At 52.6% G+C, this 23,134-nt stretch overlaps 1 protein-coding gene across 4 annotated transcripts in view; it reads left to right on the top strand.

Moving 5' to 3' along the window:
• IL1R2 (interleukin 1 receptor type 2) overlaps positions 1 to 22,407 on the top strand; it is a 35,664-nt gene extending 13,257 nt beyond the window's left edge. Inside the window, exons 2-10 of one of the 4 annotated variants that reach the window (XM_081101636.1) lie at positions 1,827 to 1,954; positions 5,725 to 5,986; positions 11,222 to 11,402; positions 13,467 to 13,511; positions 14,197 to 14,371; positions 17,037 to 17,099; positions 18,631 to 18,766; positions 20,003 to 20,145; positions 21,954 to 22,407. In XM_081101636.1, the coding sequence (XP_080957762.1) occupies positions 1,888 to 1,954; positions 5,725 to 5,986; positions 11,222 to 11,402; positions 13,467 to 13,511; positions 14,197 to 14,371; positions 17,037 to 17,099; positions 18,631 to 18,766; positions 20,003 to 20,145; positions 21,954 to 22,102 (1,221 nt within the window). In that variant the 5' untranslated portion in view covers positions 1,827 to 1,887 and the 3' untranslated portion in view covers positions 22,103 to 22,407. Of the gene's footprint in view, positions 1 to 1,826; positions 1,955 to 5,724; positions 5,987 to 11,221; positions 11,403 to 13,466; positions 13,512 to 14,196; positions 14,372 to 17,036; positions 17,100 to 18,630; positions 18,767 to 20,002; positions 20,146 to 20,341; positions 20,382 to 21,953 lie in introns of all 4 variants that reach the window. The other 3 variants (XM_081101635.1, XM_081101637.1, XM_081101638.1) reach the window with 3 other exon arrangements.
• The last annotated feature ends 727 nt before the right edge of the window (positions 22,408 to 23,134 follow it).

The raw sequence follows: 23,134 nt of genomic DNA, 5'->3' as shown, positions 1-23,134 counted from the left end.
CGTGGATGCCATCTGAAGCTTGGCGCCAAGCCTAACTGTCGTGTAAGACTCCCTCCACGTTCTGCGTGGAGTAGGGTTCGGTATCTGAAAGAGGGGCCACACAAAAATGAGAGAGAGATGACATGAGATAATTTTGCAATATTGGGGGACCAGGCGGGCAAGTCCTGAAGGACTTCCACCGATGCTCAGGCCGCTCCAATCCTTTATTGATCTGGAGTAGCTCTTAGCGTAAGGAGGTTTCAATGACACACAGATCAGCAGACAATTTCCAGGAATAGACAGAGTATCTGATTAGCTCATCAGTAGACAATTTCCAGGAATAGGCAGAGTATCTGATCAACAATAATCAACAAGGATCTACACAAGTATCTAAGGAATTAAGGGAACTAAGGTGGGGATGATGCTTCAGCTACCATTACCTAAATTACCTGGGTGGTGCGCAGTCCTGACCTTTGCTAGGACTTCAAAGGTTACTAGCTTTTGGAGGTCTCTGTCTAAACTCAGCTAGTGAAGACAATGAATGGTTTCCAGCACCTAACCTAGCCTAAACTAGGTCAGCCAAGCTCCATCGGACCCCAGACTTGTGAGCAAGAATAAATTATGCTGCTTTAGGCCGTTCAGTTTTGGGTGGTTTGTTAGCAGAGTTGTGGCAATGGCTCTCCAAAATAACAGGCATTGTGATACAGAGTGGGAGGGGCTACAGGGAATGACAGAGGCATTTGATCATCTTGGAGACATTTATGGGGAGGAGGAGGGTTTCACAAACTTGGTACATTATTCAGTTTTGGGGCCTCATTTTGCTTTTCCCCTGGATGCCCTACATCAGAGACTTAGCAATGAATAGACTACCTCAGCGCTTGTCAGATTGTATGTAATATAAGAGTTAAACCATATGGAGGAATCCTATAAGGACTACAGAAAACGTTCTCTGACAAGTAAAATGAGGACCTTTTGACTTGTAGTGATTCATTCACTCATTTAAAAAAAAAATCATTAGCCCTAGCTGGTTTGGCTCAGTGAATAAAGCATTGGCCTGCGGACTGAAGAGTCCCAGATTCAATTCCAGCCAAGGGCACATGCCTGGGTTGTGAGCTCGATCCCCAGTAGGGGGTGAGCAGGAGGCAGCCAATCAATGATTCTCTCTCATCATTGATATTTCTATCTCTCTCTCCCTCTCCCTTCCTCTCTGAAATCAATAAAAATATATTTTAAAAAAATCTTTATTGTTGAAAGTATTACACGTGTCCCCTTGTCCCCCGCATTGACTCATCCTTCCCCCCCCCCCCCCCCCCGCCCCGAGCCTTCACCACTATTCACTCATTTAGACATTCAACAAATGGGAGGGATATAACTGTGAATAAGATAAAGTAGGATCCTTGTGCACGTACAGCTTACCTTTGAGAGAGGGGAGATGGACCATGAGTGCCCTAGAGAGTAACAGAGCAGGAAGCACAGCATGGAGCGTTGGGGCAGGAGGTGGTGTTCATTCATACGGGAGGTCAGGAAGACCCCACCAGGGGCAAGATCTGAGCAAAGACCTGGAAGAGGAGAGGCCCCTGAGCATCTTGGGAGGGCAGGGAGGGCAGGGGACCCCGGGAGAGACACTAGGGTATGGAAGGTTCAGCCCAAGGTCATTCGGAGCACTGTGGGATTCGACGTGTGTGTTCAGTGAAGACAGCTCCAGAGGAACAAATCTCCAAATTTTGAGTCTTCTTGTTAAAAAGTCTAGGTTTCTCTTACTGGGTGAAGCTCCCAGCATCTGCCCGGGGCGTACCTTCTCCCTTTGGGTGTTGTGGTCCCTGGTGACCCTCTGTCTCCTCCTCTAGGCTACAAAGTACAGGGCCTCAGAGCCGCAGCCCCTGGGGCCTCTGGACATTGCTGGAAACGATGCTCACCTTGTACCTGTTGATGATGGGTGTGTCCGCCTTCACCATTCAGCCTGAGGAACGCACAGGTAAGAAGGGACTCTCAGCTGGGAAGGGCTTGTCTGGGGAAGCAGGTGTTTATCTAGGGAGACTTTGCTGTTAGCAAAAAACAAGCTGTGGTTGCCAGAGGGGCAGATGTGGGGAGGGCAAAGTGGGTCAAAGGGGCCAAATACATAGTAAGGGAAGGAAACTAGATTTTGGGTGGTGAGCATGCAAATGAGCACACAGATATCTACACTAATAAAAGAGAAAAATGGTAATTGGCGTACGGCGATACCGTTTTCATTGGCTAATCAGGGCTATATGCAAATTAACTGCCAACTAAGATTGGCAGTTAACTGCCAACTAAGATTGGCAGTTAACTGCCAAAAAGATGGCGGCTAATTTGCATATGTAGGCACAATGCAGGGAGGCGAAAGGGAAAGCAGGAAGAAGCCCCCTGCCACTGACAGTGATCAGAAAACCAGGGGGGAGCTAAGAGCTAAAGCTGGCCCCTCGGGCTGCCTTTGCCCTGCCCCCCAGCCATGATCAGAGAATCAGGCGCCTTTGCCGCCCTGGCCAGTGATAGCAGGAAGTAGGGGTGGAGCCAGCGATGGGAGCTGGGCACGGTCAAAGCTGGCAGTCCCAGGAGCTAGGGGTCCCTTGCCTGGGCCTAAAGCGAAGCCCACGATCGCGGTGCCCCCCGCTGCCACTGCAGGTCCCCGCTGCCTGGGCCGGATGCCTAGGCCAGAGGTGTTAGGCCTGGGCAGGGGTGGAGCCTGCAATCACGGGGAGCTGGGGGTCCCCTGCCCAGGCCTGACACCTCTGCCGGAGGCCTCAGGCTGGTCAAGGGGCCGATCCAGTGATTGGTGATCGGAGGGTGATGAGGGTCAACTCCTCTGGCTGAGGCATCAGGCCTGGGTGGGGGGCAGAGCCGGGGATCGGGGGGATATGATGGTCCCCTTGCCCAGGCCTGAAGCCTGGGTCAGAGGCGTCAGGCTTGGGCGGGGGGTGGAGCAAGCGATCAGAGGGAGATGGGGGTCCCCTGCCCAGGCATGATTCCTGGGCCAGAGGCCTCAGGCCTGGGCGGGGGCCAGAGCCAGTGATCGGGGGGAGATGGGGGTCCCCTGTCCAAGCCTGACACCTCTGGCGGAGGCGTCAGGCCTGGGAAAGGGGCCGATCAGGCGATCGGAGGGTGATGGGGGTCAACGCCTGAGGGCTCCCAGTATGTGAGAGGGGGCAGGCTGGGCTGAGGGACACTCCCCCCCCCCCCACACACACCCAGTGCATGAATTTCGTGCACCGGGCCCCTAGTCCTATATAATAAAAGAGAAGCATGCAAATTAACCATCCCTCCACTACACTCAAGCCATGCCCACAAGCCAATCAGGAGCAAGTATGAAAATTAACCCAGCTAAGATGGCAGCAGCCACGGAGCTGGAGCAAGCAGGAGGCTTGGATTGCCCCCAGTGATGGAGGAAGCCAAGCTTCCCACCTGCCCTAGCTGGCCCTGGGCTCCACTCAAGGCTACAAAGTTTCAATTATAGAAGATAAATAAATCCCAGATACCTGCTTCCAGCCCACCCTGGCCTCTGCTCAAGGAGCACTGAAAAAAAAAAAAAAAGAAAAAAGATGAAAAGGAGAGGCTGGGAGCTTGGGTGGCCTGCGGGTGTGGCCAGCCTGCAAACAGCCACCAGTCCCTCACCCAGGCTGGCCAGGCACCGCAGTGGGGACCCCTACCCTGATTTGGGACACCCTTCAGGGCAAACCAGCTGGCCTCCACCCATGCACCAGGCCTCTATTCTATATAATAAAAGGGTAATATACAAATTGACCCTAACAGCAGAATGACTGGGAATGACTGGTCACTATGACACACACTGACCACCAGGGAGCAGACGCTTAATGCAGGAGCTGCCCTCTGGTGGTCAGTGCACTCCCACAGGGGGAGCTCTGCTCAGCCACAAGCCAGGCTGACAGCTGCCAGCACAGTGGTGGTGGCGGGAGCCTCTCCTGCCTCCTCAGCAGTGCTAAGGATGTCAGACTACAGCTTAGGCCTGCTTCCCGCTGGCAAGTGGACATCCCCTGAGGGCTCCCAGGCTGCCAGAGGGATGTCTGACTGCCAGCTTAGGCCCGATCCCCCAGGGAGCAGGACTAAGCCAGCAGGTGGACATCCCTGAGGGATCCCAGACTGTGAGAGGGCACAGGCCAGGCTGAGTGACCCCACCCCCCCGCCCGAGTGCACAAATTTTTGTGCACTGGGCCACTAGTCAAGTTATAATGTCATATACCTGGAATGTATATAATGTTGTTAGCCAATGTTGCCTCAGTAAATCTAGTAAAACTAGAGACCTGGTGCATGAATTTGTGCATGGGTGGGGTCCAGCTGGCCCGCTCTGATGGGGGAAGATCTGGGGCAGGGCCGGTGGAGGGTTGGGGGAGGACCACTGGTGGTTGGCCGACTGATCGGGGCCTGGATCAGGCTGGTTAGCTGCCACAGTGCTCATCATAGCCACCAGTTGTTTCAGTCACTGGGCTTTTATATATATACTAGAGGCCCGGTGCACAAAACTTGTGCACTTGAGGTGTCCCTCAGCCCAGCCTGTACCCTTTGTAATTCGGGACCCCTTGGGGGATGTCCGACTGCCTAAACCAGCAGTCGGGCATCCTTCTCACAATCTGGGACCACTGGCTCCTAACCGCTCACCTGCCTGCCGGTCTGATCACCCCTATCTGCTTGTGCTTGGCCCCGCCACCATGGCTTAGTCTGGAAGGATGCCCGGTCTAATTAGCATATTACTCTTTTATTAGTATAGATAGAAGCCAGGTGCATGGGTGAGGGCCAGCTAGTCTGCCCTGAAAGGGGTTCCAGATCAGGGTGGGGGTCCCCTCAGAGGGTGGGGCCAGCTTGGGCAAGGGGCCTGGGGCAGTTTTCAGGCTGGCCACACCCCAGTTGGGATGGGGGGTCCCTGCTGGGGGATGGGAATGGCCTGGACAAGGGGTTGCTGGGGGTTTGTAGGCTGGCCACACCCCAGTTGGTGTGGGGGTCCCCACTTGGGAAAGTGCCAGCCTGGGCAAGGGGTTGGGGCGGTTTTCAGGCTGGCCATGCCCCCATTGGAGTGGGGGGAGTCTCTGCTGGGGGAGGGGCTAGCCTTAGAGAGGGACTGAGGGCCGTTTGCAGGCTGACCATGGCCCCACTGGGGTAGAGGTCCCTGCTGGGGGTGGGGCAGCCTGGGCTGGGGGGTTGGGTGGCCTGGGGGAGGGCCTGGGTGTGGTTTGCAGGCCAGCCAAGCCCCCGGCTTTGTCCAGAAGGACGTCCGGAAGGTCTCCAGAAGGTCTCCCGGTCTAATTAGCATATTACTCTTTTATTAGTATAGACAGATGTTACCTTGATAAATAGAATAAAAAGAAAACAAGTGCAATGCAAAGACAATCTTGGTGCTCCTCTGAGCAGCCTCATTCCTGCTGGATCCAGGGCCTTTGGGCTGTAACCACACCCCTGTGGGGACTAAGCTCGGTTTTGTGTCTGAACTCAGCTAAGAGCCACTTTAAAAATAAGGAGTGGCCAAGTGAAAAGCCTGGCAAACATTTTCATCTTTATTTTTTGTCACCATTATTTTTTGTGAACCTGATTTAACTTTCCCCATAAAATCGGAATGAATAGTAAACCTGAAGTTGCCATTTCAGAGCTTTGAAACCATTATATTATAACAAGATGGTGAGAGGGCCCAGAGGGCGCCTCACTGTCAGGGGGGTGCTGTGCCCCTGGGTGAGCCACCGGGGGATAGCCACCAAGACTGATGGGTCTCTCTTCCTCCAGTGGCTGCAGGGAGCTGCCAGGACCGCGGCAAGCATTTTAAAACCAGTCTCAAGGTGGAAGGGGAGCCTGTGGTCCTGAGGTGCCCCCAGGCGCGGTACTGGCTGGGGGCCACTGCCAGCGCCCGCGGCACTGTGACCTGGTGCAAGAGCGGTTCTGCCGGGCCGGCCCCCGGGGAAGATGGGCGAGTGTGGGTCCAGGATGGTGACCTCTGGATCGTGCCCGCCCAACAGGGCGACTCAGGCACCTACCTCTGCACTGTCAGGTAGGCCCGGGACACGGCGGGCGGGGCTCCGTGCACATGCTCCAGTGGGGCCTGCATACAGTCTGCTGTCCTCTCCATTGGTCTGAGATGCCTCCATGCGAGAGCCACCCCAGATGTTCTCATGGCTCCCTGGCCCCCACTTAGGTCCTTGCGCAGACATCACCTCTCAGCCACCCTGTCACACTCTGCTTATTGGCCAGGATTTCCTTCCTCTGCCACGTGTGTGTGTGTGTGTGTGTGTGTAGTTCATGTTTGTCTACCCCAGGGGTGGGGAACCTTTTCTTGCCAAGGGCATTTGGCTATCTATAACATCATTCATGGGCCATACAAAATTACCAACGAAAAAGTTCGCCTGCTCTGTAGGTCAGACATTAATTGGCTCTCCCGAATGCCATGGAGGGCCAGCCTGCCCCTGGGTCTGCCCTTCAGAATGAACGCTCCAGGAGGGGACACGGTCACCTGTTTCCGGCTCCGTCCACATGAACACGAGGATAGAACCTGGAACCTGAGGAGACATTAGAACTGCTTATCTACATGTGAGGGATGAAGCTCACACATGAGGTTCTCCCAGGAGCTGGTGTGGAGCTGAGACCACAGGGCTAGTCCCCCTCCCTCTTTGTCCTGTTGCTTTTCCCCCTTTAATTCTGGTAGCACATGCACAACATAACATTTACCGTTGTAATCCACTAGTAACCCTGCACACAAATCCGTGCGCCAGTAGGTCGCTGCTGCCCTCCTGTAGCTCCCCCCTCCCCCCTTCCCCCTCCCCCCCTCATAGCTTGCTGCCCTGCCCCCTCCTGTAGCTCTCTGCAGCCCACTTGTACCTCGCTGGCCCACCCTCCTGCTGATCCGTGATCTGGTGGTGATGCTCTTGGTTGTTACGCCTCAGGGCATAATGGCTAATTAGCATATTCCTCTCTTATTGTATAGGATTAAACTGTACAACCCAGTGGTGTTAAGCACATTCGCACTGCTGTGCAGCCATCACCACCATCAGCTCCGAGCTTCTCATCACCCAAACTGGAACTCTGTTCCCATTACACAGCCACCACTTCCCATTCCCCTCCCCCAGCCCCTGCACAGCCACCCTACCTCTGTTGCTGTGGGTTTGACTCCTCTGGGGACCGCATACGAGTGGAGTCATGCAGCACTTGGCCTCTGGTGCCTGGCTTCCTTCACTCGGTATAATGTTTTCAAGGTTCATTCACCTTGTGCAATGGACCAGGTTTCATTTCTTTTTAAGACAATATTCCATTGTAAGTATAGACCACCTTTTGGTTATCTGTTCTCTATCAATACATTTGTTCTGCTTTTTGGCTATTGTGAATAATACTTAATGAGCATGGGTATATATATATCTGTGGAACTGGTGGTTCATATGGTGAATCTATGTCAGCTTTTGGAAGAGCCATCATGCTGTTTGCCACAGTGGCTGCCCTGTTTTGTATTCCCACCAGCAATGTACAAGGTTCCAATTTCTCCACATCCTCACCAACACTTACTATTTTCTGTGTGTGTGTGTGTGTGTGTGTGTGTGTTTTAGGGGGGAGGGATATGCTAGCCATATTTTCTACCATTCTATGATTGCCTTTTTACTCTGTGGATAATGTTCTTTTAATGCACAGAAGTTTTTAATTTTGATAAAGCTCAATTTATCTGTATTTTCTTGGGTTGCCTGTGCTTTTGATGTCACATCCGCGATACCATTGCCATAGCTAATGTCATAAAGCTTTCCCCTGTGTTTTCTTCTAAGAATTTCTATTGTTTTAGCTCTCCTGTTTAGGTCTCTGACCCATTTTGAGTTAACTTTTATATATGGCTAAGGTAATGGCCCAGCTTCATTCTGTTGCATGTGGCTGTTCTGTTTTCCTGTTGGAAAGACTGTCCTTTCTCTGGTGAGTGGCCTTGGCCCTTGCTGCTTTGTGAAAGAGAGGTCGTAGGTGTCCTGCTGGAGATGTTGGCGACTCCCTGGCCTAGTTTTTCTGAAGGACTAGGGCCGCCTGCTGGCCTGGCTGGAAAGTGGAGCCCACGCCCCCGGGGCAGCGCAGAAACTCGTTCAGGCTTCAGAAACTCGTTTATTTCCGGAGAAGCCATATTCATGAGTATTGACGTTTAGACAGAGAACCAAAGGAAGTGACACTCTTAGCACAAAGGGATTGCTAGTGAACAGGAGGGTTTCAGGCAACATCAGCCCCAGTCCCAGATTCCCAGATGGCGCGCGCGCACGTGTGTGTGTGAGTGTGTGTGTGTGTGTGTGTGTGTGTGTGTGTGTGTGACCTTCTGTCAATGAACCCTGCCTAGGAAGCAAGCCAAGCATCTCTCATTCTGTACCAGGGAAGAAGATGTATGTGTGACTGCACAGTAGTTATAAATACATAGTTTTGTTTCTTTTTGTGCAAAAATCCCATTTCCCCCCTAAGGAGCACTGCTAGGAAAACCTAGAAGTGTGTTTTTAAAAAAAGAATAAAATGTGGAGCTAGGATGACAGGGATGTGAACCTGAACCCTCCCATTTTCCATTTTGGTCTGATTCCTTGGCAATTCCAGCCTCAGTTCTATGCCCAGGAGGGTGCTGGGCAGGTCTGACTCGCAGCCTGTGGGGTGTCTAGTCCAGGGAGCGCCACAGCGGCGAGAGCAGACACAGAGAAGGTACTTCCTCCAGTGGCAATGCTTACTGCCCCCGAAGTGATAATCTGCAGCGATCAGGGGGACACGGCTGAGTCATGTTTGTCTTAAAGAAGGTTGTTACACTTCACTAAAAAATCCTAGCTAGTATTCTTGTTTTGTTTCCCATTCTTCTAGAAAAGTAGAGATCTGGAATTGAGGGACAGTGGAAACCCGTATGTGGGTCAAGCTTTTTTTTTTTTTAAATATATTTTATTGATTTCTTACAGAGAGGAAGGGAGAGAGATAGAGAGTTAGAAACATCGATGAGAGAGAAACATTGATCAGCTGCCTCCTGCACATCTCCTACTGGGGATGTGCCTGCAACCCAGGTACATGCCCTTGACCGGAATCGAACCCGGGACCCTTCAGTCCGCAAGCCGATGCTCTATCCACTGAGCCAAACCGGTTTCGGCATGGGTCAAGCTTTTGAGCACGTACCGCCTAGCGCCATGGTCGGCAAACTGCAGCTCGAGAGCCACATGCGGCTCTTTGGCCCCTTGAGTGTGGCTCTTCCTAAGCCTTATGAGTACCCTAATTAAGTTAATAACAATGTACCTACCTATATAGTTTAAGTTTAAAAAATTTGGCTCTCAAAAGAAATTTCAATCGTTGTACAGTGGGGCCTTGACTTACAAGTGTCCCGACTAACGAGTTTTTCGAGATAAAAGCCGTCTCTAGGCCGATTTTTTGCTTTGAGTTGCGAGCTAAAATTCGGGTTACGAGCCAGCTTCAGATACCCCACCGCTAGCTGGCGCAGCGAACGTCACAGTGAACGCCACATCAGCCCAGCATCACGTTCACTGTTGATTTGACATACAAGTAATTTGAGTTACGAGCTCCGTCATGGAACGAATTAAACTCATAAGTCAAGGCCCCACTGTACTGTTGATATTTGGCTCTGTCGACTAATGAGTTTGCCGACCACTGGCTAGCTGATTGCTAAAACTCTCTTCCCATCCAAGATTGGGATCCAAAGGACCTAGAATCACCAGCAGTTGCCACAATCCCCTTTGGCATTTACAGCCAGAGGGCATGAGATTGCCCTGCCCTAAAGTCTTGAGGTGTAGCACCCACGGGGCCTTTCTGTCAATCGGGAGGTGGCGGGGGGAGCCGAGCTGCCAAATCGTGACCCTCTAGTCTCAGGGTTTCAAACAACAGGGCAAGGTTGTCACCCAGGCAGCAAGCCAGGAGGGCTGGGCACATGCTTGGGGACCCAGACTGAACGTTGGTCCCTGTACCAAGACAAAGCGTGCTCTGAGGGGCTCCCTGGTGTAGAAGTGACTACAGTCAAGTAGCTGCCCGCTCACAGTGGGGCCAGGGTGTGCGCAGGATGGGAGGATGGATGTGTGTAGAGAACAACACTAATGACACCCACCCTTTTGCTGTGGGGAAACCACACTCCATGGGGGAGAAGAGTGGTGATGGCATGACTCCCCCTCTTTCTGTTGGGGCACTTTCATGGGGTGTCTTGCTCAAGGGGAATCACTTTGTCAATAATGTGAACAGGTTTGTGACTCTCAGTATGTCTAGTAAGCGTGTTTCCGGAGATATAGTCCTAATCCAAGGGTTTTCTCAGGGCCCTGCTGGGTTTCAGCCTTGCTTTGACCTCTTAGCAGCTGTATGGCCTTAGGAAATTGCTTACTTTCCATATATGTAATTTCCCCACCTTAACATGAGATAGTAATAATTCCTGGCTCCTGGTCCTGGAGCATGAGTGCGGATGCCTGCAGCCCCAGCCAGGCCAGCAGCCCGCCTCACAGCGTCGGGGAGCCGCTGGGAGGCACGGGCTGCCCTGGAGGTTGGTCCTGGCTCATGTTTCCTTGATGTGCATTTTTCAAGGCGATAGTTAACTTTTTGTATTTCTTTGTGCATAAAATGTTTGTTCATCTCTTAGGTAGCTAGAAAGTTAGTGAGATAACGACAAAGCTTAGTTGTAGTTCATATCCTCTGTCACCTGCCATCTCCTCCATGTTTCTAGACACGAGATGCCTGTGCCATTTCCCAGTTCTAGGGTGTTGATAGGATTATGATATTGAGATTACAGTTATCCCAACAACAACAAAAAATTAAAATCCAAACAAACAGACTCACTGAGTTAGTGTCCCCCAGGCAGCGTGCAAACATCTCTAGATTTTATACTCAGTTCTTAGCAGTTTTCTGAAATTAGACTTCAGCTAACAGTGACTCCCCGAGAAGTAAAGGGATTTTCTGTATAGGGGATGGTGGCCCGCAGGAGCACTTCCTGTGTGAGGACATGTCCCCTGACCCAGGAGGCAGGCGCATTGGCTCAAGGCGCCCAGAACCTGGCGGGTGTAGGCTGTGGTGGTGTGGCGATCAGGCTGGTGAAGGGCCTTCTGGGAAAAATTCAGATTATATTGTCATTTCGAATAACATTTATGATGTGGTGCTTGCTTTGTCCCCCAAGGATTCAAAAGGATCAGGGATCAAAGTATCACCATACTAATAAAAAATGCAGAATTTACCGGGATTAGGGAAATTGTTCCTAATTTCATTTAGATTTACGTTTATTTTGCCTTGCCATTCATTACCTTTTCCCCTTTTAAATCAGAAATGCCTCGTACTGTGACCAGATGGCCCTGGACCTCAGGGTGCTGGAGAACACAGACGCTTCGCTGCCCGCCGTCGCCTACCCGCAGGTGCTCACCGTTGCGGCCTCGGGCTCCTTAGTCTGCCCTGAACTGAGTGAATTCACCCAGAACAAAACTGACCTGAAGATTCAGTGGTACAAGGTACCTTTCCAACAAGTGGTGTTGAATTACTGTGCACTTTACTGCCACGGGAAAGAGATAAAAGGCCTTAATTATAAAGGACCATGGTCAATATGCTCTATTGATCCTTATATGGCTCATTCTCGAGTGATGATTTGAGGATATGCAATGAATCCCATGTAAATAACAGCTGAAAAGACAGCTCTCCACTCTATTTGTCTGTTAAAATTCAGAAAAGAATTGTTGGTTAATTTAACAACTCATGCACAACTTTTGGTGAAAGGAATAAGTACAAACACACCTCCTCTCTTGCCTGGCGGAGTAAATATTACCGTCAGCTCCTGGTAGGCGGGCCAGGCACGGGCAACGCAGCCGCAGGCCGCACGGAGGCGCCGCCTGTTTCTGCAAGAGAGGCTAGTCCTCACGTGTTCAAACAGCTAAAAAATGTAAATGCACTCTCTTATGACATATGAGTAACAGGACTCCGGCTCTCGTGCGTCGGTAACGCTGTACTGGGACCAGTCACCTTTCCCCTGCAGCGGGAGAGCTGGGTATGGTCCAAGGCCATGCACACTGTGGGCCTCACACACTATCCGGCCCTTCACAGAAACGGTACTGACACAGACTGATATTGGAAAGTACAGTTACTTGTTTAATCGTGGACAGAAATGGGCCCTTTAATCAAGAATTAGGTCCATTTAAAAACGTATGTGGAAATGAGACAAGTACATATTACACGATGTACTCACATGTTTACTGAAGCACTGCTTATAAGAAGGTACTGGAAACAAGGAAATGCTTGCCATGAGGGGCTGGTTAAACTAGTTTCATCTCAGAGGAACAGTGGACTATCAGAAGTATTTACAAAACATAGAAGGAAAAATACAATGCTGCTATAGTTTAAAGGCTTTAAATGACATGTTATATTTCCTAGTTATGTAAAAAATGGTTTAATATATTTAAAAATATGGAGGACTATACATTGAAACAACAATGATGTTTTGAGGATAAAGGATTCACTTTCTATTTTTATAAGTCAGTGTTACATTATGTTTTTATGTTTTACTGCTTTGCTAATTGCAAAGGCATTAAAGGTATTTCCAGAGGGCAAGAGAAAAAGAAGTTAGGGACTTTCACTTTTGAAATACATGTGTTACTCCTCAATCTATAAAAACCTAATTTTATAGTATAATCTCAATCAACAATATCTATAATTTTGTCATAATTATTAAAATGTGGCTTTTTAGAAAAAAAATGGGTTAGCCAGTTGACTGGTATTACAACTTCAAGGTATATGTATATTATATCAGTGAATGCTGCACACGTAAATGATGTTCTGGAAGTAGAAGGACGTAGCAGCCCCTATGAAATCGGCGCCCAATTAGGGACTGGATTCTTTTCTGTTTAGGAAGAGTCAACAGGACAGGTAAGAGGCCGTGCCTGCAGAGGAACGGGCACGGGCCGGCGTCCCCCGCTCTGGGTTAGAGCCCTGTGTGCTTCCATTTGGCTGTTGTGTAGCCGTGGCCCGCTGATTGCACCCGGCACCTGCTCCCTCTGCGAAGCGGCCGCGAGCCCGAGGCGGAGCACCGTGCATGAGGCCCTCGCGTGGGGCTGACAGACGCATGGAGCCCAGCAGCGGTCAGACGGGCTGTCCCGGGTGCTCAGTGGTCCTCCTGCCCTTCCTCAATGCTGACTGTTCCTGGGCTGACAGACGCACGGAGCCCAGCAGCGGTCAGACGGGCTGCCCCGGGTGCTCAGTGGTCCTCCTGCCCTTCCTCAATGCTGACTGTTCCTGAGCACGTGCCGAGCACAGCTCTGTTCTAAACTCGCTGCCATGCAACAACAAGGAGAAACGATGAATTCCTCTACGTTACAGATTAGAGAACAGAGATACACAAATGTCAGACTTGCCCAAGGGCACACAGCAGAGCGATGGCGAGGCCAAAACCCTCAGCCAGGAGCTCCACACCCGCTGCTGGCAGGCAGCCTGTGGTCGGAGCCGTGGGAGAACTGTGCTGGCCCCACTGGGCTTGTTCATATTTGTCCTCACGTTAGGAACAATAATCTCGCCTTTTAATTAAATAGATCGAGAGGAACAAACTCTTCCAGCTATGTCTGTGTTCCCATTCGGTAAGGAGCTGAAATGACTCATGTGAGCAGAGCACGATTTCAGGCACGGGCTTGGCACGGGCGCCCCTGAGGACAGTTTGTGCTCCTCAGGGAGCTCCCAGCTCCTGTTCAGGCGCTTCTGCGTTGTCGGCGGCCTTGCGCTTCCGCAGGAGCCACACTACCTTTTGTCCCTATGAAAGGTGTGGCCTCGTTTCTCACATCTAGTTTTTCTTACTATTTTTTCCACTTCTCTACCGACTCCTAATATTGAATTAATTTGTAAAGCAATTACAGCAACTTCATCTCTTCTGAACACTGCTTTCCCAGGTGCAGTGACCACAGAGCAGGACTCTTTCCTGGGGACCCCCAAGGCCCAGGGGCAGCTGTCAGGCCAGACTGATATTTGTATTTTCAATGGTTTAGTCTGTTGAAGAAGAGAGCTTCTTCCCACCCCCTTGCAGTGCTGTAGCAAACGTGCCTTAAGCATGGTGTTTAAACAGATTCAGCAACTTTGTTTTCTATGTTAACAAATTCCCTCTCTCAAAACCAGAGGTAAAATTATGTCCAAAGTACAATATTTGCAAAGTAAATAGCAAGGCCAGTCTTGGGTTGCAAATTCCACATGGATGGGTCATACTGATCCCAGTCATAGCTGCTGAGAGAAAGTTAGGACGGAGTGTAACTTCTGAAAAACATTTTCCCTAAGGATTCTGTCCTCTTGGATCAAGACAGTGGGAGGTTCCTAAGTGTGAGGGGAACGACGCGCTTACTCATCCGCGATGTGTCTGTGGAGGACGCGGGCCGCTACAGCTGTGTCATGGCCTTTGCCCACGGGGGCACGCGGTACAACGTCACGAGGAATATCAGACTCCGTGTCCACAGTAAGTGCCGGCCATCGAGCACCTCTCTGCCGGGTTCGACCACAATCGTGCAAAGAACAAATTAGGGCGCACCTGGGTTTCCTTGAATGTCTTTGGTGTGAAAGGAAAACGCATACGTCAACTCTCTTAAAACACCAGGCTAAGCAGAGGTGTGAGGCACTGTGAAAGGTAGAAAGCGGGGATTATTTTGAGGAAGGTGAGGCCCTGGGCTCCAAGTCTGAGACTAAAACACCACGAGGGGGGCCCAGCAGTGGTTCCCGGGAAGATCGGGAAAGCTTGCGCCTCCTGGGAGGCCACCAACACGGCTGCTACACTCCATGTAGGGCTGTCTGTAGGGCTGTCTGTAGGGCTGTCTGTTTGCTATGCGTAGGGCTGTGTGTAGGGCTGTCTATAGGGCTGTCTGTAGGGCTCTCTGTAGGGGTGTGTGTAGGGCTGTGTGTAGGGCTGTGTGTAGGGCTGTCTGTTTGCTGTGCGTAGGGCTGTGTGTAGGGCTGTCTATAGGGCTGTCTGTAGGGCTCTCTGTAGGGGTGTGTGTAGGGCTGTGTGTAGGGCTGTCTATAGGGCTGTCTGTAGGGCTCTCTGTAGGGGTGTGTGTACGGCTGTCTGTAGGGCTGACTATAGGGCTGTCTGTTTGCTGTGCGTAGGGCTGTGTGTAGGGCTGTCTATAGGGCTGTCTGTAGGGCTCTCTGTAGGGGTGTGTGTAGGGCTGTGTGTAGGGCTGTCTATAGGGCTGTCTGTAGGGCTCTCTGTAGGGGTGTGTGTACGGCTGTCTGTAGGGCTGTCTGTTTGCTGTGTGTAGGGCTGTGTGTAGGGCTGTGTGTAGGGCTGTGTGTAGGGCTGTCTGTAGGACTGTCTGTAGGGCTGTCTGTAGGGCTGTCTGTAGGGCTGTCTTTTTGCTGTGTGTAGGGCTGTGTGTAGGGCTGTCTGTAGGACTGTCTGTAGGGCTGTCTGTAGGGCTGTCTGTAGGGCTGTCTGTAGGGCTGTCTGTTTGCTGTGTGTAGGGCTATCTGTAGGGCTGTCTGTAGGGCTCTCTGTAGGGGTGTCTGTAGGGGTGTCTGTAGGGCTGTCTGTAGGGCTGTCTGTTTGCTGTGTGTAGGGCTGTCTGTAGGGCTGTCTGTAGGGCTGTCTGTAGGGCTCTCTGTAGGGGTGTCTGTAGGGCTGTCTGTAGGACTGTCTGTAGGTGTTGCTACTAGGGTTTATTGGGTGTTTCTGTTGGAAGGCGAGGCAGTGGCACACCCAGTGGGAAATGCCCCTGGAGTGCTCCCCGAGGCAGGTCTAGCTGCCTGTGAAAGCAGGATTTCAGACAGTGAGTGTTCCTGTGGGTTTACATGAACTCTGCTGGGGAAGTGCTGTGAGCAGGATTGGTCAGTGTTTACTATTTGTTCAACCGTGAGCCAAACCCCCAGGCTGGACACCCAGGATGGCGCCGGGGTACATGGCGCTCACGTCCTGGAAAACAGGCTGCGTCCTTTGTTTTACATGCAGAATAGCTGCTCAACTGGAGCCTTTTGAGGGCATTTCAGGGAGCTTTGGGGGTATATTAAGGTTGAATGATTGGCCTATGAGAGGAAAAGATTAAGCTTTTTCCACAGAACCCAGAGATACAGTTTCACTGTCTCCCATGAAAACAGGTCACTAGATTATGTGTCTTTTACTGTCCTGTGAGGGTGCCTGCATCTCCACTCAGTCCCCGGGTACAGGGAGCTGATGCTCAGGGCCTCCCTGCTCCTGTGCTGCGCAGGGACACCAGGGGGCACCAACCCCCTGTTCACCTGCAGCCCGTGGGAGGTCTCTGCCTCTGGGAGGAGGGCACAGCCAGCCCCTGGGCACTGGGTAGACAGGCCACACCTGGCCCATCCCGGCCTCTGGATCTGAGCAGGGGCTGGAATCTGAGCAGTGTGTTTCACAGCCCCGCCCCGGAGATGCTGTGCGACCCAAGTTAGACGCAGGGTGCATCAGGGCCCCAGCTGTCTGCCCGCCCCGCCTCCCCGCGCCCTGCGGGTTGTGTGTGTGTGTGCGTGTGTGTGCGTGTGTGTGTGTGCGTGTGCAGGGGGGACGGTGCGGTCAGGGCTTCCGGTGCTCTCCAGGGAAGAAGCCGGGATGGAGCCAGTGGGGCCGGATGGGCCGGTTGCCCACCCTAAGCTGATCTTTTCGCCCCGTTCAGGTGACCAGTTTTCCTCAAGCTGCTGGGAGTCCTGCCTCTTGGGGAGCTGGGCTCTGACTCATCGGAGACCACCTTTGCCCCCAAAGGGATTATCTCCTCAGGAAGCCCCCGTGGGCAGCCTGAGCTCCCCCACACGGCTCAGCGTCACATGGCCCTGCCTCTTCCTCCCCCAGACGGGCTTCAGGGCTCCGCGGGGAGCGGGTGGGCCGGTGCAGGTGGGAGACATTTAGGCGAATGGACTCTGGGCAGATCTATCCTGGGGACAGTGTGCACGTTGCTGTCAGGGGTTTATTCAGAGAAAGGATTCGTCCAGGAAGCCGGAGAGGGGCACGGCCAGTGTTTGCCCAGAAGGAAGGCTGTGAGGGGATGTGTGCAGGGCTCCCTCCAGTCGCCTCTCTCTCGGAAAGGCACGGCCACACGGGGAGAGTGGGCCCCTGGCTAGGCCACGGCCTGACCCGCTGGGTGAAGCCCTAACTGACCCCCTTTCTGCGTCCGTCGCAGGGAAAGAAGTGGAGACGGTGCCCGTGATGCTGTCCCCGCACCAGACCATCTCGGCCTCCCTGGGTAAGGCCTGGGGCCCGGCTGCCTGCGCCCCCGCTCTGGGCCCAGCTGCACCCGCGCCTGCCCCTTGGTGTGCAGCACACGGGGGGGGGGGTGCTGGGGGGATCTGGCACCCAGGATGAGAGGCTGAAATAACAAATGTGAGGGCAACTCTCGTGCCAGTGTGATTAGAAACGGCGTTGTTTAAAACAGGTGGACTGTGCTTCATGAAAACCCCACTAAGAGGATCTAAACCGAACACGTGGGGCATTTGGGCAGCAGCTGTAGTGGGGGGGGGGGTGACACCCTCCCAGACCAGGACCTGCCCTAGAAACCAGTCACGCCACTGACAGCTCCGCTCACAGCCCCTAGGGCTCCATCTGTACAACGAGGCTGACCGGCCCCTGCGGCCCCTTGTGGACCGTGTCTTGTGGCCAGAATTGCTGGCCAGCTGGTGGAGTGATGGCAATGATGGGCAGGATGGTCCCTTTTGCACCCCCTTTGGCGCAGGGCGTCTGGGCCAGCCCTCACTTCCTTATTGAACAACGGTGTGCCCAGTGGGGCTCCCACGAGGTCTGACTGCTCATTTCTCCCATTTCTAGCAGGAAAAGCTGCGGGGGTCACGGTGGCTTGAGAAAGGCCAGGCTGGGGCTCGGCCCGCCTGTGTCCGAGGCTGGCCGTTCTGTGTTGGTTTCTGCACAGCATTTGTAGGCTACGCTCCTTCCCTAAACTCTGGCCTCCCCTCCCCTCCCCTCCCCTCCCCTCCCCTCCCCTCCCCTCCCCTCCCCTCCCCTCCCCTCCCCTCCCCTCCTCTCCTCTCCTCTCCCTCTCTTTCAATCTCTCTCCCTCCCTCCCTCCCTCCCTCTCAACTTCTCGTGTAGGTTGGGCTTATATTTAACACGGTTACTGGGGGCCTGGGAGAGCTGGTGGTCCCCCACCCTGCTGAGCTGCCCGCCCTTCTGGGAGGGCTGAGGGCGTCTCAAGGGCTCTGGGCTGAGGAGTCTTGGGTCCCCTGGGGAGGAGGGGGGAGAAAGGCTGCGTGAGGCCTGAGGGGGCCTAGCGCCCACGAGGGGAAAGCAAACGGCCCCCCCCCTTCTCTCCTTTGGCAACTGAAAACGTGACTGGCAGCGAGCGGCAGGGCAGTGAGCGCAGGGCCAGCGCACAGGCACCTGTACCGGCTGGGGGGCTGTTCCTCCTGCACGGGGTCCGGGAAGGGGGAGAGGGGCGGCGAGGCAGGGAAGGGCCGTGTCCACTGGGTCGGGCCCAGCCGCGTGGGTGGGAGCGAAGGCGGCTCGCGGGGGCCAGTGGCCCTGGGAAGCACCTGCCTCCGGGTGTCTTGGCGAGGCCGGGGCGGGACTGGAGAGACACCGGGTGACCACGGCGCTGTGCCGCCCTGAAGGGACTCTTCCAGGGAGCGCTTCCTTCCAAGAAAGGAGCCGGCTGGTGTTGGCGGAGACGGGAGGTCCCGCTCGGATCTGCGGGTGCGGGTGCGAGGAGAGCGGGGCTCACCCTGCGGCCGCGGCTTCTCACGTGTCTGCGTGTCCGCTGTCCACAGGCTCGAGGCTGACGGTCCCGTGCAAGGTGTTCCTGGGAGGCGGCGCGCACTCGACCACCCTGCTGTGGTGGATGGCCAACGCCACCGGCATCGACGCCGCCTACCAGGCCGGCCGCGTGCGCGAGGGGCCGCGCCTGTGAGTGGGAGAGGGTGTGCCAGGCGAGCCAGCTTCCTGAGCCCTCCATCAGCTCCGCTCATTTTTAAAGAGACAATGCCATACCCAGCCTCTCAGCAGGGCACACATACTATATTAAACAGAATTTTGCTAGTATGAACCGTTGGATTTTCAGAATTTTAGAAATTGAGTTTGCTCAGAATGACCATCTGTTCTTGAGAAGCAAACTTTCTACTTAAGAGCTGAGTTGCAGCCAACTGCTTGTCACTGAGGTTGCATTTTCTAGCTGTTTAATCAAATGCTTGTTTCTTGATTTTTGCAATTAAAAATACTTGGAGTTAATATATTTCTATTCCCCATTCTGCAACCTGAGTGTCAAACATTTTCATGAACCCTTACAAAATTCTGAAACAGCCACAGCCTCCGAGAGCCCTGTGTCCCAGGGCACGCTGGCTGCCGCGGTCTAAGGGAGGCTAATATTCAAAGTGAGAAAGAGTTCTGTTCTCAGAAGCAGTCACCTCGGAAAGGGGTTTCTCCCTTTGAAAGTAGAACAATCAGATCTTGTAAATAGGAACCTTTATGTGAGGGAGGGAGACCATGTGATGTTCCAGTTATAAAGCAATAGGGTCAGTCCCTGAAAGCAGCCTGAAGTTCCCATTGCCCAATTTTTAAAAGACCTATCAAAAAGGCCTTTCTGGGTGCAATTGAGCGGATAAAACAATGTGTGGTTAGCACAATTGTTTGCAAGTCCTCATTGCGAAACTAACATTCCTCCGCTCTGACCTTGAGTTTGCAGAGTGAGAGTTGGCAGTGGAGACGAGAGGAGGGGACACTGCTGAAAACTGGATTTCTGGAAACTCCCTGCCCTTCAATATGCAAATGAATTGTTGGTGATACAGTCAAGTTTCCCAAAATGAGACACGTCTAGCTCCACTCCTAGCTCCTTGTTCACGGAGGGCCGCAAAAGATGAAATTCCCATTATCCAAAATAAGCTGGCTCCTGTGACCTCTCCTGTAACGAGTGTCCTGTCACAGTGACCAGCATCGCCTCATCGTCAGTGTCACTCCTACCTTCAGAAGCCACTTAGAAATCCTCCCAAATTAGTAACAAACACTAGTAGGATGGCCAGTGCTCCTAACTGTCTTAACCTTGAAATCAGTGCAGGCACCGTGGGCCCTTCTTGGGCATGTTTGGGTGTCTGTGCGTAAGGCCAGGCTGACCTGACCGCCCACCTGAGCAAACGCCTTCTCACGCAGGGAATACTCAGAAAACAACGCGAACTACATTGAAGTGCCCCTGATTTTTGATCCAGTCATCAGAGAGGATCTGACCACGGATTTTAAATGTGTTGTTCACAACACACTGAGTTTCCAGATGCTGCATACCACAGTCAAAGAAGGTACGTATTCCGGGCGCCCAGACGGGAAGCGTGTGGAATGTTCTCTGGGTGCTGGGCAAGGCTGCCAGTTCTCCAGAATCACTCAGCAAGTCCCTTGGGCTTCCTGTTAGTTGAGCAAATCTCTAATATTGGAACAAGGGCAGGAAGTTTCCAGGAATTAGAACAAATCTCTAATATTTTACAATTTCTTCTGTAGGGTGGAGGCTGGCTTTAGGAGATTATAGTCAAATAAAAATGTAAGTAGCAAGCAGATTTTTGGAAAAGAGATAAAATGGTTCCTTGATAAGCCCTAGGAAACCTGTGTCCTCTTGTGGATCTGCGTGGCGCAGCAGGACCAGCTGCCCCTTGTGACCCCTTGAGAAGGGGGTACGTTCTTTACCCCCAAGCTGAGAAACCTTACCCCCAAGAGCCCGGACTGGTAGATCCCAGGGCTCGAGGCAGCGTTAGGGTGAAAGTCATCAGTGAATAGGAAATAGAGCGAAAGGCAAATCAACCCAGTGCCCACTTAAGGACATTTTAAAAGAAGAGAGAAAACCCCGCCTTCTTAGTTTAGCTGAGCAGGAAGGAGACAGCCCGGCGGTCTGTTGGCAGCCCTGGAAGATGACGAGGGACCGGCCAGAGTTGGCCTGAGCTGTGAGGTCATCATCACACCTCTGGGCATGTGCGGGGACACAGCCGCTCCAGGCCCCGCCCAGGGCAGTGCAGACAGACTGTCATGGGAAAGCTGAGGGCTGGGCCAGGTCTCAGGGCCGAGAAGACATCTCCACACAACCTTTCAGCCTTGCTCACGGAGCCGCTTGGTGACATACAGGTCCCTGGGCTCCCCAGGCACCCCGGGGAGGGCCGAGAGGGGCACCTGTGCAGCCCCTTCATACTGAAGTGTATGCAAAAGCTGAAGTCCAGCTCATTTCCACAGGGGCTGGCGGCTGTTTAGACTTGGAAATGGAGGTCCCACAGAGAGCGGAGCCCACTGCTAGGGCTCAGATTCGTGACCCAAAGGAACTGTGGTTGTCCAGCCTGATGGTGGGACCTCTAACCATTCTGTACTGAGAGCCGTGTCCTCTTGCTGAGCTGGCCATGACTGACCGCAGGGACACACAGGTGCCTTCGAATGGCCGCTCAGCAGATGGAAGCATCACTCACTTAAAGCTTTGTTGGGTTTTAGGGCGTAAGAATCGCCTGGAGAAAGTAGTCTGAAATTGTGTTGGCTGCTGGATGCCTAGACAGACTATGATAGACAGCATGACAGACACACGTGGAATTCTGGCCTCTTCGTCACTGTGTCTGACAGCACTCACGTTCTTGTGTTTCCTCGTTAACTTTTCTTCACGTCTCTTCCTATATTTCATAACACACAGAAGCGAGGGAGCTGGACATAAAACAGCCGCATCCAAGCAATGATCTCCACCCCTAGACTTCTTTTTTCACAGTTTGTTTTCTTTCCTCTGCGACTGTATTGAATCCTCATGACATCCATGCTCCTTGGGAAAGGGCAGAGCTAACCCGGCCTCGTCTCGGTTGCGAGCTGAGGCCCACCCACGCGACAGCTCTCTGCGCACCGCCCAGGGGGGGCCGAGGCAGAGCGCTCTGCCGCTTCTCCCGGATGAAGTGCTGCTCCCCTTGCTGGTTTCCATGACGCCACAGAGGCCGCCCTCCAACGCCCCGGGTCCTGGCGCCCGACACACACTCTGTAGCTCAGTGCGCACTTATGGGGGGACCCACCCCCAGTGGCTCTCTGCCCCCAAACCCGCACGCACTGTCCTATCTGGTGAGAACGTTTGACCCTGACCTGACCTTTCTTCCCGCAGCCGCCACGTTCTCCTGGGGGATTGCGCTGGCCCCCCTTTCGCTGGTCTTCTTGGTTTTGGGGGGAATATGGATGCGCAGACGGCACAGACACAGAACTGGAAAAGCATACGGCCTGACGACGTTGAAGACTGGTCATCAAGACGTTTAATCCTATTCAAGTAAAATAAAGGAAGTACAATGACTCACATACAAATGGAAGTCTGACTGACGCAGCGGCTCTGTCTGTGTGCAGGGCCTGGCACCTTTCCGCAGGTGCGCTTCCCGGGGCTGTAGGAAGGACCGAGCGTTCATGTAAAGTTTATCACAGGAAACTGAATGCAGGAGCTGTGCGGGGCAGGTGAGGCCTCTGTCACGCGGGACCCACCTAAAAGAGTGAGGTACCCTTAGACCTGAAAAGCATTAAAAATGTCAAAATGAGTTTGAAATTCATTTAGACATCATTTAACAAAAATCTATTAGAAGTCTCTTTGACTCTGCTCTCTGGGAGATGCCACACATACAAAGACAGTTAAGCAGAGTTCGCCTATTTGGGAAGACGGAACTTCATTTCGAGACTGGGAAGGATAGCTTAGACATGCTACAACACAAATTGGTCATTTTTTTTTTCAAAAGGATGATCCAAAAAAGAGCAATTAAAATAGAGTAGACTGTCAGAAAAATACACGTTAAAACACATTAGTGAACTGAGAAGTAGACCCAACCTTAAACCGAGTTCTAAAAATAAAGAGAAAGGAAGGGATATTGAGGTAAGTGCATACATTGTAGAAAAAATAATCAGAGCCTCTTATATCATATGCCAAAGTATTTCCAATTAGATTGCCTTCTTTTTTTTTTTTAAATTCTCACACAAGAAAAGGTTCCTATTGGTGTGTGTGTGTGTGTGTGTGTGTGTGAGAGAGAGAGAGAGAGAGAGAGAGAGAGAGAGAGAGAGAGAAAGAGAGAGGGAGAGAGAGGCATCGATGTGTGAGAGAGAAACATTGATGGTTGCCTCCCCTATGTGTCCTGATCAGGGATTGAACCTGAAACTTTTTGGTGTACAGGATGGCACTCCAACCAACTGAGCCACCGGTCCCGGGCCAGTGAGATTATTTCTAAAAATCAAATTGCAGGAAAATTAGCATGACTCATGCCTTCACCCGTTCAAGTCTGTTCCGAGGTGACCTTCCCAGAGGCCCTTCTA

Source organism: Myotis nattereri (assembly GCF_964212035.1).
Source record: "Myotis nattereri genome assembly, chromosome: 10".
NCBI lineage: Eukaryota > Metazoa > Chordata > Mammalia > Chiroptera > Vespertilionidae > Myotis > Myotis nattereri.
The sequence above is the reverse complement of the archived record's forward strand: the minus strand, read 5'-3'. Positions and strand labels throughout refer to the sequence as shown.